General features: G+C 46.2%; 1 protein-coding gene across 6 annotated transcripts in view; it reads right to left on the bottom strand.

The window, feature by feature from the left end:
- HLCS (holocarboxylase synthetase) overlaps positions 1-19,389 on the bottom strand; it is a 229,498-nt gene that overhangs the window by 181,837 nt on the left and 28,272 nt on the right. For 5 of the 6 annotated variants that reach the window (XM_073890607.1, XM_073890584.1, XM_025871546.2 and 2 more), the window contains exons 3-5: positions 8,249-8,411; positions 5,685-6,631; positions 969-1,151 (exon numbers count right to left, since the gene is read on the bottom strand). In XM_073890607.1, coding sequence (XP_073746708.1) covers positions 969-1,151; positions 5,685-6,631; positions 8,249-8,300 — 1,182 coding nt within the window. In that variant the 5' untranslated portion in view covers positions 8,301-8,411. Of the gene's footprint in view, positions 1-968; positions 1,152-5,684; positions 6,632-8,248; positions 8,412-13,297; positions 13,429-19,389 lie in introns of those variants that run through there. The other variant, XM_073890657.1, reaches the window with a different exon arrangement.

The raw sequence follows: 19,389 nt of genomic DNA, 5'->3' as shown, positions 1-19,389 counted from the left end.
ATTATTTCTTGCAAACCCCATATAATCCTATAACGTACCCTAATCTTATACGCACATGGAGTTTGGAGCTGTCTTCTCCAAGTGAGCACATCCCATCCAGATGGCCCACGGCTCCGCTCTCCTCCGACAACGAAGTTTGCCAAGGGATAGAGTATAACCCAAGAGAGAAGGAGTTCCTTCTCTTTTAAAAATGTTGAGGTAGGAGGTATACGTTGCTCTTTTCAAGGGAAAGCAGGTAAGTTTGGTGTTCAGAGTCACCTGGACCATCAGGCATTTGCTGAAACTGCAGGGTTATATCACTAAACTCACAAATTTCCCTATGTAGGGGAGACAGGAAAAAGACCTCCAAATAACTTGCCACAATCAATAAGAGGTTGACAGCTTGGCAAAGCAAAGGAGTTAGTAGGAGACACCCCTAAGAATCTGGCAACCAGCCCAAACCAGGTAACAACCACAGGCAGCAGAGGCAGACAGAAGCCCAGGAAAATTCCTGAATACATTCCCAGCTCCACGGGCATTTCCCTTTTAGACACAACTAGAGGACAGAAACTGAACTCGGAGCCCCTTCTGCCACAAGATGGCAGACATCAGCACAAATGAATTTTTCCTGTCCAAAAATTCCCTGAAAAAGGCCCGGATCAAAACAAAGGTCTTTAATCCCAAATGAATAAATTGTGGTTTCCAAATACACTCTTGACACATAAAAGAGTGACCCTCTGCCCCCTAAAGTGGATAGGCCGTGACCCTTAAGATAGAACGCCTTCTAAACCCCAACAGTCTTCTCTCCTGCCCTTACCTACAAACACCACAAGTATCAGTTATACTTGGATATCTTTAAGACGGTTCCCAAACTTGAAGGCAAAATAAAAACAGAAATCAAAATCAAGACCACTGAGGAAGAGCAGGGTCGCCGTCTGGAAGAAAGGCAACCAAGGGGTCGTCCCCTTCCCGCCGGAGCACACACTCACCTCAGCCGCAGGCAGTAAATAAAGAGGGGTTAAGGCAGGAACGTGTTTGATGTCACAGTTTAGGCCGAGCGTTGTCAGGATCTCCCTAAGGACTTCATATCTTCTAATATTGCTTGATTTGAGCAGATCAAAATCTTCTTGGGCTTGCACCACTGAAGAACTGGGAGGTAGTTCTAAGTGCACCTGCGGGAAAAAGACACTGCTTCGTAAATCGTGAATTGTGAATCCGGGGCACTTGCCGACCTTAGGAGGAATAGTGTCTTTACCAGAGTTTCTGAAAACCTCAACAGAAATCCTTCTGATCTTCAACAGTATGTAAACGTTGCACTTGACATGTGGAGAATCACGACAAAGCAATAAAAAGATTCAAAGGAGCCGACTGAAATTTGGGCAGTCGGGTGGAAAGGTGGTGCTGGACACAAGCCTGGATAGTATTCAGACTCTGCCTGGGTCCCGACTTGTATCACTAACCAGTCGGGGGACCTCGGCAAGTTGCTTAACTTGATTACTCTACCAAAACACTTAGAAATAGGATTGTACTGAGAAGCCAACTAAGGTTGCTACTGAACTCCGGGAGGCTCAATGGGTGGTGTGCAAACTCTCACTCCACCTGTAGTCATAACCACCAGGAAACAACACCACGAAGGAGAGGAGCCTCATTCACCATTATAAGAGTGTGTGCAGGCATTCAAATAGAAGATGTGGGGTTTGGGGGACCCCAGAAAGGCCCGCCCCACCACCTTCCTTCACCTGGATTGAATTTAAGATTCTGGACTTCTATCTAGTTCAGGCTTTGTTGTCCACTTAAAATTAAAACCCCACCTAGGGGCACCTGGGTGGCTCAGTCGGTTAAACGTCTGCCTTTGGCTCAGGTCATGGTCTCAGTTTCTGGGACCAAGCCCCACATCGGTCTCCCTGCTCAGTGGGAGTCTGCTTCTCTCTCTGCCCCTCCCCCTGCTCATGCTCGCTCTAATAAACAAATAAAATCTTTTTTAATAAATAAATAAATAAATAAATAAATAAAACAGCCCCACCAATCAACAAATGGTCTGTGTCTTGGTCTGAAGGAACATGCTAGAACTTCTAGCTCCCTTCAGCTAGAACTTTCCAATCAGTGGTGTGTGCTTTGGTGTAAAGGAACAGGCTAGAACTTCTGGTCCTCTTGAGATCAGATTTTAACGGCCATTAGAGCCTGGGAGGGTGCCAGAATATTGAGCAAGCTAAGCATGTTTGCTTTATTTTATTTTGCCTTTGCCAGGAATCAGCTGTGGATTTCTGTTGTATGCAGAGCTCCTGAGCTGATACTATTAGCAGCATGATGAAAATAAAAAGCCAGGTGCCCACAGCCTTCAGGCAATGTAATATCTCTCAATTCCCACCTAAGACTTAACCAAGTCAAAAATACTGTCCAAATATCCTGTCCAAAGCGGTCCGACCGTGCAGCTGATGCCAGTCTTAAAGGTTTGGAGAGACAGGCCAGCCGAGGGCTGCTCCTGCCGGCCAGGAAGAGTGAGTCCGTCCTCCAAACAGCCGCGGAGAGAGGCAGAGAAGTGAAATCCTTCAAGGTATCCGAATCCGAGTCTCCTTCTTCCCTGCGTTCTCTCCCTAACTGTGGCCTCTCCTCTCTAGTGGACAAAGGCAGTGGCTCTCCTGGAGGTGACCCCTTACAGGTGGCAGAAATAAAATGAGCGACATTCTCGCCCCACCTGGGCCCAGAGGAGAGGGCGTGAGCATGATGCCTGGCACACACACAGCCCAGGCTGAGTGAATACACAGAAGATCCAAGAAGCACCCGCAGTGGGGTGTGCTGAACTCACAGTCACACATGAGCGAGGCCAAGGAGGAAAAGCCGGGCTCACCCCCCACGAGCAGGCCTCCAGGGCTCCAGGAGGTAAGAGAGAGGACAGCCACGGACATTGTGCGAGGAGTGCTTTCGTGGGCTTTAACAGTAGCTGCTTTGACAACGGACGTGGGAAGAGAGACCTCCTTGGTCTCTAAACCTCAATTCACAGGACAGACAGTGTGTGCTTCTGGATTTGCGCTCCTGGTCCTCCGTGGGACCCAACACATGTCTCATCCTCTGGCTATAATACTGTTACCATACTGATGGGCCCGTTTCTATACCTTGGCTTCTTCTAAAATTAAGGCTTTTTGACCTAAAACGTCTTCAGTCACAAATGCAGGGGGTGGAGGGTGGTTTGCTACCTGTGCGTAGTATCTAGTGGGTAGCACACAGCTGACACCCTACAGAGCACGGGACAGGACAACTCCACAACAAAGCAGGATCTACCTGAAATGTCAACAGTGCCGGGGTTGAGAAACCCTGCTCGAAAAGCCAGGCCACACTGCCATGCGCTACGCTAAATAAGGGAATAAAATATTTTTAAGTCCATCGGGGCAACCTCATGCCAAAGTCCTGGTCCATCCGATAATCCAATGTCAGCATTAATCCACAGCCTTAAATTTCCCTTGCAAACCTGCTCGTCACAGCAAGCACACGAAAACGTCCTTTTTCCTCGTGATGAGCAGTAAAGGCGTTCACATGCAGCGCCTTGGCTGGGAGACCACCATCCACTGCGCGGCTGTGGTTTGCCCTTGAAGTGCTCTGCCCCCTCTTACTGGGTTACATCATTACTCGATTTATTAGAGAAGAAGACTATGAAACTGACCAGGGAAAGAGGAAACTAACCAGCCCTCGATAATAACATTTATTGGCTGCTCTTGGCGGCAAGGTATTGTAGTGACGCAGGTCTGAGCAGAAAGCAGTGACCCTGTCACAGAGACTGGAAGTCATTTAAAATCAAAAATGACATTCTAATCCTCTGAATCTGATTTTTGAAGCTGCATCGTATTGCCTTTTTTTTTTCCTAGAGCAATGCATGCAGTATCAAATTTTATGACAGTAACGGGGTCAATTTAAATGGTGCAGCAAGCGGAGTTGCCATGTCACTCAGAGAAATGGATCGCAGCAGTGCCGAATCAATTTTCTAGTACAAGTCTGTGCACAGGGGTGGTAAAAGTCACCATTCAAACCTGAAATACAGCTCTAGGAACTCGGGTTTTTAAGTGGATTTTCTGAGAATACACAGTTGCTATAGTTACCATCTTTGCAGAGAAAAAGATAAGAGGAACATTTATTAGGCCTCCAAACTAATTCTTGTGCTTTGCAACCTACATGAAACCTGCTTGGCTTGTATGCATTCATCTGTCCTGATGGCCAGATTTTTAAATTATATGCATCTTTGACTGAGCATTATCTTAAGAACAAACGAATGGGCTTTGGAATAGTAAAGAAACAAATTTATGACCCCTTGAAGAATGTTTGTGGTCAGAAAAGCCAAGAGATTTAGCTCCGAGGACAGCATATGAAATGAAAATAAACGATAAAAAAAAGGAAACGATTCTCCAACTCAACAAAAAGATCCCTGTAATAAAACAAAATCTGTTACACTCATCCTGGGAACTATTCTGGGCAAAATATTCTACATCTACTTAACTTTCTCATGAGATAACAAATCCTTAGGGACAAGAGTTCCTCTAACTCTAATAAAAACTTTCTGCCCTGAGGTGTTAAAAAAGTTTGCAGTCAATGATCAGGAATTTGGAAACCGTCTGTCCTGCTTCCATCTGCTTAAACAAACCAAAAAGGAAAAGGAAAAAGAAAGTGAGGGGAAAAAAAAAAAACAGCAGATGAGCCAAAGGATTTGGGAAGGGAGCGGGAGGGAAGTATCACGTCCCTTCTTCTCCCTTCCCACTTCTCCCTTACCTACATAAAGCTGACCCTTGAACAATGTGGGGGGTGAGGGGGCCAACCTCACCATGCAGTGGAAAATCTGCATATAACTTTCAACTCTCCAAAAACTTAACTCTAACAGCCTAGTGTTGATCGGAAGCCTTACCGATAACATAGTCAATTAACACATATTTTGTATATTACACATATTATATACTCTATCCTTACAATAAAGTAAGCTGCAGAAAAGGAAACTATTACTAAGAAAATCATAAGGAACAGAGAACACATTTACAGTACTATACTGTATTTAGCCAAGAAATTCCACACAAGTGGACCCACGCAGTTCAAAGCCATGTTATTCAAGGGTCAATTGTATTAATGTGCCATAAATCGAAATCGCTTCAAAATTCTATCTGAAATTTTTCTCAGCACTTAGATTTTAAGAGTGACAAAAATCATAAAAGAACTGAGGATTTGAGAAGTTTTCAACACTCACTACCCCAGCAGTTGGTACGCATTCACGCAATCCCTGATATCAACCACAATGTTGTAATGTGAGGGTTATGAACCCTGAAAATCACCAGCCCAAGGCACTCAACTCCCTATGCGAACGAACAGGTTCGATTATACTGACCACAGCGTGGTTTGAGACAAGCGAGTAGACCAATGTATTTTGGAAAGAGGCTTACCAGCACAGAGCAAAACAAGAGAGAATTTTCTGACTCATCTTCGGTCAACCAGCAGTCTTTAATCAGCATGACACCTTCTGCTTCGTCCCTCCGTCCTGAGTATTTTGGTGAAATGCGATATTCATGCGACAGGAAAGCCCTCATCTAAACCTACTCAGCATCAGCAAAAAAGTCCCAGCCAAGGATCAGAAGTACCCCACGGAGCTCAGACTCTTGACCCTTTTGGCGTTCAGTCTTAAAGGGCATACTGAGAGGTCCCCCAAGATCCCTACACGGATAACAGCTCCATACCTGGCAAAGAACAGCTTCTCCTCCGCGAGTTCCAAAAGGCACCTGCACTATCAGCCTGTCCTTGTTCCCATTCTCCAGGTGACCCTGCAGCTTGCCCAGGCTGTGGCGCTCCCCAGGGCTTTCCTCATAAACGTAGCCACTGCTCAGGACGCTGAGCTTCACCTGGGTCTGGTCAGCCTTGGAGAAAACCAAGTTCTGGACGGTTTCCTCGAGCACGCTCTTGCTCGTCACCCGGAAGCCAGCAAATGTGAAGGATGAACACAGGCCTAACACTTTCCCTCCCTGAGAAAGGTAGGCCATGAACTTCTGGGAAAGGTCTTCAGGAATAGCCTCCTGGGTGGCAATGACCAACAACAGACAGTTGTCTGACCACGGGTCTCTGAGAGCACTTTCCCTTGACAGGTGGTAGAGCGTATAGCTGTCGGTGTCCACGCAGTCCGCCAGAACGGACCGGACCTCCTGGAACCTGCCCAGGGATTTCTGGGGGGCAGAGCCCACGTAGAAGAGGATGTTGGGGGCCTTTCCCGTGATGTTGACTCTCCTCCATTCTCTCTCCAAGCGGATAGCATCAGCAACATCCTCCAAACTGCCACTGTGATCATAGGGAAGATCTGGAATGTTCTCTGCAGATGCAAACTTGACAGATTCAATGGTACTGTTCTCAAGCTCCAGACACTCATGGCAACTAGACAGATGGAGGGGACAGTGCTTGACAGAGCCTACTCCTCTGTCACCCTCCCCGGCAGGCTCACTGCCAGAGGCATCCCCTGTCCCCAGTGTGGGTTGTGCACCAAGAACCTCGGGATCATCTCTACCAATGCACTCCATAATGTCCGGCTCAGGCTTACTCTCAGCGGAAGGTTCAGGATGCTGTTGTAGGGCCTGGGCTTGCTTGTTTGAGGCTTGATCCTCAAGTGCCTTCAGAGTACAGTCCTGCAAGTGCACTGCTAAAACACGAACAGAAAAGACAATCATCAGCCCTTCTGGCCTGTCACGCGGCTCAGTTCAAAACCTCATGGCGCTCTCCGCACTCCGCCCACCGGCTCCCACCTGCATCCCTACCGCAAGTCTTCGGCATCCACTGGAACCGGGCACTGCTCCCACCTGCTGGGAGGGTGCGCCCGACCTTCCCGAGAGTGAAATCCCATATCCCACATTTCCACAACACCTTTGCCTTGTGAATCGGGAAGCCCCAGATCCCCTTATTGGCTGGTGAACAAAGTGGGATTCAGAGAGGTAAATTCTGTGCCCACTTACTTACAGAAGCGATTTCTTGGGTGTCAGTCTCCTATAAGAACATGAAACTGAGAAACAAAAAAGGCACATATCTGGTGTACCCAGCATACCCCACGTAGAAGGTGTTCTTGGGACACTTCATAGGATCAGTGGGGGAAAAGGGTCTTTCCAGTATCTTATCTCAGGACTGGAATAGAAGTTTACAATCACTGATTCAGAAAACATTCATGGAGCACTTGCTATGCACCTGACATTGTATTGGGCACATGCACATGCCAAATGGGGAAATTAAATGATTTACAAGGATTTCCAGAGCTGGGAACACTCCTTTGCTCAAGATACAAATGAAGGGGCACCTGGGTGGCTCAGTCGTTAAGCGTCTGCCTTCGGCTCAGGTCATGATCCCAGGGTCCTGGGATCGAGCCCCATGTCAGGCTCCCTGCTCCGTGGGAAGCCTGCTTCTCCCTCTCCCACTCCCCCTGCTTGTGTTCCCTCTCTCACTGTCTCTCTCTCTCTGTCAAATAAATAAAATCTTAAAAAAAAAAAGATACAAATGAAGACTTTCATGGACACAGAAACTCAATTTTTAAAACCTAATTAAGAAAGAACATTTTGCATGTTTCCTGAAAAAAAGATGTATCCCAAAATACTGTGATATATATTTTTTAAGTAAAACACTGTTAGAATTAGAACTTTGTAGTAATACCGGCTATGCTTTCCATCCAGTCGAACTATAGTCTAGAAACTTGTTATATTTTTTAGATGGTGGGAAACAATTATTATATGGGTTCTACATTTGCACGCCATCTCGTGGATAATGCAATTATGGGAAATCCTTGTTAAAGAATCTTAAAAGCACTTGGGGCACCTGGGTGGCTTGGTTGGTTAAGGGTCTGACTCTTGATCTCAGTTCAGGTCTTGATCTCAGGGTCCTGAGTTCAAGCCCCATGTTGGGCCCAGCATGGAGCCCACTTAAAAAGAAATAATTTAAAAAGCACTATCGATATACTTTGGGATAAGCATCTCAAAAAAAACTAACACATGTATTATTCTCATACTGTTACAATTATATCCACCTGTTGACTGCATTAAACTGAAGATAAGCATTTGCCTTAAGCCACACCGAACAAGAGGGTGCAACAGTCCTTAAGCTAATAACCAAGGGTCTCCTGCTATGCTAGAAATATTTTTTTTAACTTTTTATTTATTTAAGTAATCTCTACACCCAACGTGGGGCTCCAACTCACGACCCAGAGATCACGAGTTGTCTGCTCTTCTGACTGAGCCAGCCAGGTGCCCCTGATGGAAACATTTCTGAGGTCACTTACAAACAATCTTTTGAGGTACCAATCCATCAGCCATCTGGAGTCTATCTTCCATGAACGCCACCCCCAGCTTACTGAAGTCATCCACGCTTGCTTCAGCGATTAATTGATAAGGATCCCCAGGTCTGCAAGCTAATGGCAAACAGCAGTCGGACCACTTCACAATCTGAGAAAACATGGATGAGGGAGGAGGAAGAAGAAGACGGTGAGGTTGCTCTTCTCTAAACTAAGCAGATACTTTTCCCTTCAGCTCCCACCCCTCAGTTACAGTCAAACATAATGAGTTAGTTACTGGATATTGCATTTTCTTAACATCAAAGTTGTTCTGGCTCTAACATTCTTGTTTCTACCTGACAACAGGGCTTCCAAAGCACTAAATACAACCCTCTCTTTTATTTATTTTTTATTTTTTATTTAAATTCAATTAGCCAACATATAGTACATCATTTGTTTCAGATGCAGTGTTCAATAATTCATCAGTTGCGTGTAACACCCAGTGCTCATCACCTCACGTGCCCTCCCTAGTGCCCATCGCCCTGTTACCCCATCCCTCTCTTTTAAAAGCAAGCAATTGAAGTCTCCACCGCTTTTCAAGGAGCTGAAAGGGGAAAGGGCCATTTTCCAGACATGGAAATACATCAGTGTGCCCTTTAGTAACAGGAAATAGGAGAAAGCAACAGGTCCACAATATCCAGTGATTTATAATGTAACCTGTAGACCAGCTTTGCTCTAGTGCAGTCTGAGACCGAATGCACCAGAACTCCCCAGGCGCGTGTGAGCACTTCCCTTCCTGGGCACCCGCACTCTCTGGTGCTCCCGATGCCCTGCAGCCCGGGAATCAGAGAAGTTCTCCGTGGGGCTCCTCCTTGAGTCCTACAACTGGGAAAACAACTGTCAAGGACCGTCCTGTCTGGAGAGCTCCTGCCTGTCCTGGCTCGAATTCCCACCACAAGGGAAAATGAGCACAGAAAAAACCCAGTCCTTGACACGTTCTGGTTTTTCTAAGAGAAGAATGTGAACCCTGGAGGAGGAGAAGGGGAGCCCTGGGCCTGGCGGGGGCGGGGGGCAGCGGGGACGCAGGTTAGGAGCCTGGCTCTGGAGTCGAGAACCTGGGCCTGGGTCAAACTGGGCTCATCTTCACTGTGTGTCCTCGGGCAAGTCTCAGAACATCTGGAGTCCCAGCTTCCTCATTCATAAAACAGGAACAATGCTATGAATATCAGTCATCTTATAGGTTTGTTGTATTAATGAGATTCAAGAGCACATCTGAATCCCGGAAAGCCTGGGACAGCAAAGTACTCAAGTGATGAAAGCCACGATTATTAGCTGTTATGAATCTGGCTTTACAAGCAAGTAGATAGAGTGGTACTTTTTTAAGATGCCATGAAGAATTTCCCTACTTCCCAAAACAAATCATCTCAGGGATACACTGAGAGTGGTACTTTTTTAAGATGCCATGAAGAATTTCCCTACTTCCCAAAACAAATCATCTCAGGGATACACTGCCCCAAATTTCATAATCAGAGATAAAAATTTTGAATTCCATTTTTTATATTGATAGGTTAGGTTTTTAGAACTAATTCTTGCTGAAAACAACGAGAAAGTGCTGGATAACATCAATACAACATCATCTTGAAAGCACTGAAGAAACGACTAAATAATGAAACATACTAGGCCCAACACTGGGGTAAATCCCGAACCTACAGAGGGAAGGGGGAATTCCCACAAGCCAAGCCACCTCTGCCTCGAGGGAATTTGCTCACCCAGGAAACGTGGGGTTCAAAAGTTCAAAACTCAAGGTCCAATTGGCATAAGGACAGATCTACAGATCAATGGAATAGAACTGAGAGCACAGAAATAAACACATAGATAACTGATTTTGGACAAGGTTGCCAAGACAATTCAACAGGGAAAGAACAATTTTTTTCAACAGACGGTGCTGGTACAATGGGATATCTATATGCAAAAGAATGAAAATAGACCCCCTACCTCATGCCATTTACACCAGGTACAAAAATCAACTCAAACTGGGTCAAATCCTCCATATACGAGCTAAAACTACAAAATTCTTAGAAGAAAACAGGTGTAAATTGTCATTACCTCGGACAAGGCAATGGTTTCACAGATAGGACACCAAAAGTACAAGCAACAAAAGAGAAAAACAGATAAATGGGTCTTCATCAAAATCTTTGTGCTTCAAAGAATAGCTTCAAGGGGCGCCTGGGTGGCTCAGTCGTTTAGCGTCTGCCTTCGGCTCGGGTCATGATCCCAGGGTCCTGGGATCGAGCCCCACATCGGGCTCCCTGCTCGGCGGGAGGCCTGCTTCTCCCTCTCCCACTGCCCCTGCTTGTGTTCCCTCTCTCGCTGTGTCTCTCTCTGTGTCAAATAAATAAATAAAATATTTAAAAAAAAAGAATAGCTTCAAGACAGTGGAAAGACAATCCACAAAATGGGAGGAAATATTTGCAAATCACATATCTGATAAAAGACTTGTATCCACAACGTATAAAAATATAGAAAGAAAGAACTCGTACAACAATAAAGACAAAATGCCCAATTTAAAAATGGACAAAGAGTGGGGGGCGCCTGGGTGGCTCAGTCAGTTCAGCGTCTGCCTTCAGCTCAGGTCATGATCTCAGAGTCCTAGGCTTGAGCCCTGCAGCAGGGAGCCTGCTTCTCCCTCTCTCTCTGCCCAAGCCCCCTGCTGATGCTCTCTCTCTCTCTCTCTCTCTCAAATAAATGAATAAAATCTTTTTAAAAATGGACAAAGGATCTGAATAGACATTTCTCCAAAGAAAATATACAAATGGCAATAAGCACTTGAAAAGATGCACAACATCCTTGATCAGTCATTAGGGAAACACAAATCAACACCACAATAAGATACTTCATCTCTACTGGGATGGATATAATCAAAAGGATGGATGCTAACAAGTGTTGTTGAGGATGCTGAGAAATCAGAACCCTACTACATTGCTGGTGGAAATATAAAATGGTGCAGCCTCTTTGCAAAAGAGTTTGATAGTTCTTCAAAAATTAAACACAGGGGCACCTGGGGGGCTCGATCGGTTGAGCATCTGACTCTTGGTTTCGGCTCACGTCATGATCTCAGGGTCATGGGATCAAGCCCCCTGTTGGGCTCTGTGTTCAGCATGGAGTCTGCTGATTCCTCTCCCTCTGCTCCTACCCCACCCCCGCTCACGCTCTATTTCTAGAATAAATAAATAAAATCTTTAAAAAAAAAAAGTTAAACACAGAATTACCAAATGACCCAGCAACTGCACTCCTAGGCATATAACTAAAAAACTGAAAATATATGTACACACACAAAAGTTGTATATAGATGTTCATAGCAGCATTATTCATAATAACCAAAGAGTGGAAACAACCCAAAAGTCTATCAACAGATGAAGGGATTAAAAACATGTATATATCCATACAATGGAGTATTTTTCAGCTGTGAAAAAGAGTGAAATACTGATTCATGTCACAACGCAGATGATCTTGAATACATTATGCTAAGTGAAGGAAACCAAGAAAGAAAGGTCATATATTACATGATTCTACTTATATGAAATATCAAAAACAGACAAATCTAAAGAGGTAGCGAGTAGATTAGCAGTTGCCAGGCCAGGGAGTAGGGGAGTGGAAAGTGGCCACTGATGGATACGTGTTTCTTTTTGGGGCAATGAAAATGGCATTAGGTAGTGGTGACTGCATAACCACTGAATTGTAACTGGATCCTTCAAAAGGATGAGGTTTATGGTATATGAATTATAGGTCAATTTTAAAAAGGGAAAAGAAAAGAATCAAGGCATTTTGCTTATTCCCACACTGCACCAGGACAGCCTAGACAGTGGGAGGACTCCAGAGCCCAGCTCCCTGAATTGAGTCCCAGCTCCTCTGGCCAATAGCTGAGGGACCCAAGCAAGTCACTCAAATTCCCTATGCTTGGGTTTCCCGTCTGTAACGGGGAAATGGCAAGGTTACCCACCTCACAGGGTTACTTGGGAGAGCCAAATGGGAGTGATGCGCAAAATGCCTGATCCATAGAGGGGCACTTACTATTCTACACATGTCCTCAAAGCAGGTATTCTCAGTGGGGACCTTCTCCCCCCTGAGCGGGCAAAAACTGGTTTGAGGGTGAGGGAGGGGGCTTGGGGGGGGAGATGAAAAAAGTTCTAGGTATCACAAGGGTTTGTGGCCCTTCAAGGGTGAACCCAACCCCACAAAATCTTATTCCTTACGATCTCATTTCTCTCCTGAGACAGAATTCAAATTGAATCTAATGTTCCTCATTCGAGAAGCCATTTAAAAAGCTGGGAAACACTCAATAATTGCAAGTCTTCATGGTCAAAAGGTTGAAACTCACTAATGGGTCTAGAATATTTGGAGAAAGAGAACCCTCGTAATTTTCTTTTAGCTCTACGGGGAGCCTTCCCTCCACCTGATCACCGACTTCTCCACCTCCCTCCAGACAGGCAGCCAGAGTGAGCAGGATTCCCCTGACCAGCATTTCAGTGGGACTCCGCATTTCACATCCAACACCTCTGATCCAGGATGAGAACAGAGGCTGACAATTCGCACAAATATTGAGCTGATTCCAGCTTTGAGAATGGAGGAAGGATGTCAGCTCAGGAGGAAGAGAAGATAAACTCTGGCCTCCGCAGGCAAGAGCTGACTTTGCAGAGGAGGGTGAACGGGAAACGTGCAAAGGAACAGCGCAACAGACCTCCCACGTGAAGCTAACAGCATCTTCGTCCTCGGGGCTATTGCTGGCAATGCACGCATGAGGAGAAATACTCAGCCAGGGGAGACCCAGCCCCGGGTTCAGTTGTTCAAACGCTGATTTAGCACCCTGCTGGAGAGGGCACGGGTGTGGAGCAAGGCCTCAGAGTAAGCATTTAGTGTAAAAGGAACCAATACTTAAATTCTCAGACAGCCCTGAAGGAGGAGAGATAAACGAAGCATGGGGAAGGACAGGAAGCGGCCAGGGAACAATACACACAAACCCCTGATCAGGTTTCTCCACTCAGCCAGCTGTTCCCTCACCTAAGTGCATTTCCTCTTTGTAGATATGGGGTCCATGAGCCACAGACCATGCAAACTCCCCAAGCTGTGCTGTGTCCTCCATCAAAGCAAAGCCAGGCTGTCACCCATGCATCCAGCAGTGTTTGTCTAAAAGCAAACAGGGTGCTTCCAGTTTGCACATCAGGGTGGAAACAAAGGGATGGAGATAGAAAGGGGAAGTCACACCAAAGGCTTACTCCGGAAGATCAAAGCGGAAGAAGCCCCGGTCAGCCCTAAACAAAGGGACTTCCTGGCAGAAATCCCTTCCATAACCAAAGCTTGTGACTTGCAGTTACCTTGATGACAGGAGGCAGTGGTGGACCTGCTCTACTCAACACACGTCCACAAGGAAGGCCCAGGGCCAAGGGGCACTACATTCCATGCCCGGGGGTGGCTCTTCAGTGAACTGTCCTTCCCAGGGCTGCCTGCAGTATTGGGGGGGGGGACGGGGAAGGGGGCAGTGCTGAAGTTCTCCCGCAACTCAGCTAGGCCACGGTACCCAGATCTGCCGCCAAATTTCAGTCCAGATGTGACCCTGAAGGTATTTTTTAGATGGGATTAACATTTTTTTTTTAAAGAGAGGGAGGGGGGCAAGGGGCAGAGGGAGAGAGAGAATTCCCTGACACAGGGCTCCATCTCACAAGCCGGAGATCATGATCTGAGCCAAAATCAAGAGTTGGAGGCCCAACCGACTGAGCCACCCAGGTGCCCCTACATGTGATTAATTGATTGGATGAGCCCCACCCACATTATGGCAGATAATCTGCTTTACTTAAAGTCCACTGATTTGTTCATTTATTTATAAAAGATTTATTTATTTGAGAGAGAGAGAGAAGGCACACATGAGCAGGGGGAGGGGCAGAGGGAGACAGAGAATCTCAAGCAGACTCCCCACTAAGCACAGAGCCTGATGCGGGGCTTGATCCCAGGACCCCAAGATTATGACCTAAACCAAAAATCAGGAGTTGGATGTGCAACAGACTAAGCCACCCAGGAGACACCAAAGTCCACTGATTTAAATGTTAAAGACCTTCTGAGAAAAAGACTGAGGTCCCCCAAGGAAGAAGGAATTCTGCCCCCCCAGATAACCCCCTGACTCAAGCAGCCACACCTACTCTTCCCTGGGTGCCCCACCTCTTGGCCGGCCCTGCAAATTCAGGACCTGCAAACTCCACAATCAGGTGAGCCAATTCCTTAAAGTAAATGTCTCTGTCTCTCTCTCCCTGCCACCTCCCCCCCATATATGTATATTTATATATACACGTATATGTAGAGGGGCGTGCATGCGCCATGCACACACGTGCGCACGCACACACACACACACCCCTACTCCTGCTGGCTCGGCTTCTCTGAAGAACCCAGACTGAAACAAGTTCAGTTTAAACGAAAACAATCTGTTCTGCGGAGTCACACACTTGATGTTGCTAATGTGTCCGGCTCTTATTCCTTTCTTCCAAACCAACTTAATTACACGCTAGGTTTTTAAAATTTCTAGCGATAAACTGGATGAAGGAGGGTGAGACACGCAGACATGGGAGGAATGTGAAGCTCGGAGAGCGAAGGAAGGCGGTTATCCCTGGACCTTCAGGTTTGGAAACACAGAGAACAAAGGATGGCTACAAACTTCATTCTCACGCTCTATTATTTGGAAAAGATAATATGCCCTATGGCGCTTTCAGGAGAAGGGTGTTGGAAAATCAAGTGACAGTATAAAGGACATCATGACTACATAGCTAGCAGGAGCTGACACGACAAGCTTGCAGGTGAAACCACGTGGGGCTACAAACCCAGGACTGACCAGACACCCCAGGAAGAGGGGGGGCCCAGGGACCTTAATTTTCTGAGTACCTGAGAGTCAGTCAGAAAATAAGAGAAATACCCTTGTTGTCACAGCCTTTTTACTTTCCTTGTGTCCTGGAGGAGTCCCATAAGCCCCTGAGCCCCCCCGTCTAAGTTGTACTGCATTAGCCTCCCCAACCGCTCACTGCCCACTTCCCATGCCCATCCCACTGATGCTGGCAAGCTGAGGAAGAGCTAAAGTCTTAAAAGACATCCCAAGTGTGGAGCACCTGGGTGGTTCAGTCGGTTGGGCATCAGGGTCCTGGGATCGAGCCCCACATCGGGCTCCCTGCTCAGCAGGGAGCCTGCTTCTCCCTCTCTTTCTGCCCCTCCCCCAGCTTGTGCGCACATGTGCTCTCTCTCTCTCAAGTAAGTAAATAAATAAATCAAAAAAAAAAAAAAAAAGACATCCTAAGTGTTCTCGTTACCCATTGCGGAGTAACAAAGCACCCCAAAATGCAGTGGCTTAAGTTACTCATTTATTTTGCTCAGTCTCAAATGTGGGCAGGGCTTGGCAAGGACAGTTCAACTCTGCTCCATGAGACTAGGGTGCCTCAACTGGGCCCGGATGATCTACTTCCAGGACGGCTCCCTCACATAGAGGGCAAGTTAGAGCTGCCCACCAGCTGGAGTGTCCTTCCTTGGCAGCAAGGGAATTGAGTTCCAAGAGCCCAGGCAGAAGCTGCCAAGGGTCTTAGGATCTCTCCTTGGAAGTCCCATCGCACAGGACAATCTACTACGCTGAGTCCCTGCCAGTTCCTATCCCTCCACTCAGTGCGTGAATGGCACATCCCCAGACAGACATGCTCCCTCAGCCCGGGGCCCTGCACGAGACGGATGCATGGAGCAGAGCCTGGAGCAGAATCATAGCTTGAAACAGCAACAGCGAACCTGCTGAGCCTACACCTAAGCTGAGCAAGAAACCAAGATTTGTTGTTAGAAACCAGTGAGATGCTAGGGTCATCTGTTATTTCAGCAGAGCTGACCAAAACAATGCACAAAACTGCATTCCTTACAGCAACCCCTCCACCAGTCCTTCCTGCCGTATTCCCAATCTGCACGAATGATCCACTATCCACCAAAAACTACCGTCCCTAGGATAAAGCCCCAAGTTTTTAATGAGTGCACTTAAAGCTTCTGTGATCTGTGCATTAGGTGCCTTTGTTGTACTAGTGAAGAATGTTCAGCTCTGCTACATAGAGAACAGGAAAAACGAACAGGGAGGCCAGGGAGGCCGCAACTCATCAAGTTAGTAACTTACAAGACATGCTGAAGATCAATGACATCAATGGAACATACATGTAATGAACACAGATAAAAAGGAAAGAACAAAAGGGAGTATTACCCCTAGTCAGAGAGTCATGGACAGACCAAGTAAATGTTAAGTATCATCAAGACACGAATCATGCCACCTTCGGATTGACAGTTCTGTCATCCCTGAGTCAGCCACCCAGTTGGGCCCCATGTGTGTAGTTTGCCTAGAAACAGACGAAAATCACAACTGGCACACAGCTCTTCCAGGCATACAGGTCCTGAGTCTCCCCAACAGAACAAGTGTCCATCTGCTGAGCCCCCTGCTTTAACCTCCTCTCGGACCCTTATAACTACACTCTCGGCAGGGAAGCCTGATAACAGCAGAGAGCAGGACGTGTAAACACTACAGAGCCCAGGATCCGGGGATGCAGTCCTCCCCCCTGCAGGCACCTAATCCTAAGCATTAGCTAACCCCATATCTCTCCACGTGCTTCTTGTTGCATGTTTTGAAATGATTTAATGAACTGTGTGATACATGTATCTTAACTTGGGCTGCAAGCTTCTCTGCTCTGGTACTGCTGGGAGAGCCTGCCTGGTCAGGCTCTTTTTCTTTTTTTTTTTTTTTTTTGAGATTTTATTTTTAAGTAATCTCTACACCCAATGTGGGGCTCAAACTCACAACCCCAAGATAAAGAGTTGCATGCTCTAGCGACGTAGCCAGCCAGGCGTCCCTGTTTCTTAGAAGCTACTGCTGCATCTAGATAATTTCCCACACAACAGTCCAGCCCCATCATTCTCCTCTGGCCTTACCTTGGGCCACTCCCCCAACTCATGTTACTGTAGATGCAACAGTACTGAACCAGTCCCTAGGTGTAAACCTCTGTGTCCTTCTGCACCTGCCGTTCTGCTGGGAAGCCCTTCCCTCCTCTGCACCAAATTCCTGTTTTTCCGTTAAAACTCAGATATTACCTCCCCTGGAAAGTCCTTCCTGACCTCACCCCTATCTAGATAGGTTGCCCACCACCACCACCACCCCATCCATGCCCTCCCATTGTACTTGTCCTGGTGAATTGTAATTGTTCATCTACTTAGCTGTCTTCCCTCCCACACTGTGAGCTCCTTAAGTTGACGGGGACCATCGTCTATGAATGCACCTTGCATCTCCATAGGACACATAACCCCAGCCCTGGCACACAAGCTGGCATATAATAGGCACTTGATAAACCCTGGATGAATGAATGAATGAATGTCTTGATAGCAAGTACAAGGAACATAAGTGAATTTTTGGCAACAAAAGAGTTATGTATGGGGGCACCTGGGTGGCTCAGTTGGTTGGGCAGCTGCCTTCGGCTCAGGTCATGATCCCAGGGTCCTGGGATTGAGTCCCACATCGGGCTCCCTGTTCGGCGGGGAGTCTGCTTCTCCCTCTCCCTCTGCCTGTCTTTCTGCCTACTTGTGCTATCTCTCTGGCAAATAAATAAATAAAATCTTTAAAAAAAAAAAAAAAGAATTATGTATGACTTTTGGGTCATCGATTCTTACTAAACAAGACTGCCAATGTCATTACAGAAGATACTGAAAATTGAGCTGAATCTACCATGCTCCACTGGTATTTGTTATGGCACCTTAGCAAAATAATTGGAACAGAGTAGATGTTCAATAAATATGTTAATGAATGACTTAGTGAAAATATGAATATATGAATGCTACATTTTTTTTAACAACTGAATTCCTAAGATTCATTTATTTGTTGTTGGGGTCTATACAATGACCACAAATGAAAGCCATTTGAGGGGTGCCTGGGTGGCTCAGTCAGTTAAGCGTCCAACTCTTGGTTTTGGCTCAGGTCATGATCTCAGGGTCCTGAGACTGAGCCCCGTGTTGGGCTCCCTGCTCAGCAGGGAGTCTGCTTCTCCTTCGCCTGCTACCCCTCCCCCTCTTGTGCTTTCTCTCTCTCTCTCTAATAAGTCAATAAAATATTTTTTTGATTTTTTTAAAAAAGAAAGCCATTTGAGATGTCCAAAATCCAAAAAGATATTTTAAATATCTGTAAGAGTTCCATAATACTGGAAATATGAAAGAATGTTGACATCTCATCAAGTTCAAAAGTCTTTCTTACACATATATTTTCAATTTAATATCTTAGGGTCCTGTTAAACTCAAATGACTTTATTTTTTTTTTAAAGATTTTATTTATTTATTTGACAGACACAACGAGAGAAGGAACACAAGCAGGGGGAGTGGGAGAGGGAGAAGCAGGCTTCCTGCAGAGCAGCAGGGAGCAGGATGCAGGGCTCGATCCCAGGACCCGAGGATCACGACCTGAGCCGAAGGCAGCTGCTTAACAACTGAGCCACCCAGGCACCCCAACTCAAATAACTTTAGAGTTAAGTGCAAAATACAGATTCATAGAAGCCCCCCAAAATGCAAAATCCCATTAAGCAATCAACCCAAATGAGAACTGCAGAGTTAGTGAGCTATGAGATCAATTTCTTTTTTATTTTTTTATTTTTATTTTTTATTATTATCTTAATAACAATGCACTACATCATTAGTTTTTGATGTAGTGTTCCATGATTCATTGTTTGTGCATAACACCCAGTGGTCCATGCAGAACGTACCCTCTTTAATACCCATCACCAGGCTAACCCATCCCCCCACCCTCCTCCCCTCTAGAACCCTCAGTTTGTTTTTCAGAGTCCATAGTCTCTCATGGTTCGTCTACCCCTCCGACTTACTCCCCTTCATTCTTCCGCTCCTGCTATCTTCTTCTTTTTTTTCCTTAACATATATTGCATTATTTGTTTCAGGACAGATCTGTGATTCAACAGTCTTGCACAATTCACAGCGCTCACCATAGCACATACCCTCCCCACTGCCTATCACCCAGCCACCCCATCCCTCCCACCCCCCACCACTCCAGCAACCCTCAGTTTGTTTCCTGAGATTAAGAATTCCTCATATCAGTGAGATCATATGAT

Source organism: Callorhinus ursinus, unplaced genomic scaffold, assembly GCF_003265705.2.
Source record: "Callorhinus ursinus isolate GAN/ISIS: 27379988/994484 unplaced genomic scaffold, GSC_fseal_2.0 scaffold1, whole genome shotgun sequence".
In the NCBI taxonomy this organism is placed as follows: Eukaryota; Metazoa; Chordata; class Mammalia; order Carnivora; family Otariidae; genus Callorhinus; species Callorhinus ursinus.
The sequence above is the reverse complement of the archived record's forward strand: the minus strand, read 5'-3'. Positions and strand labels throughout refer to the sequence as shown.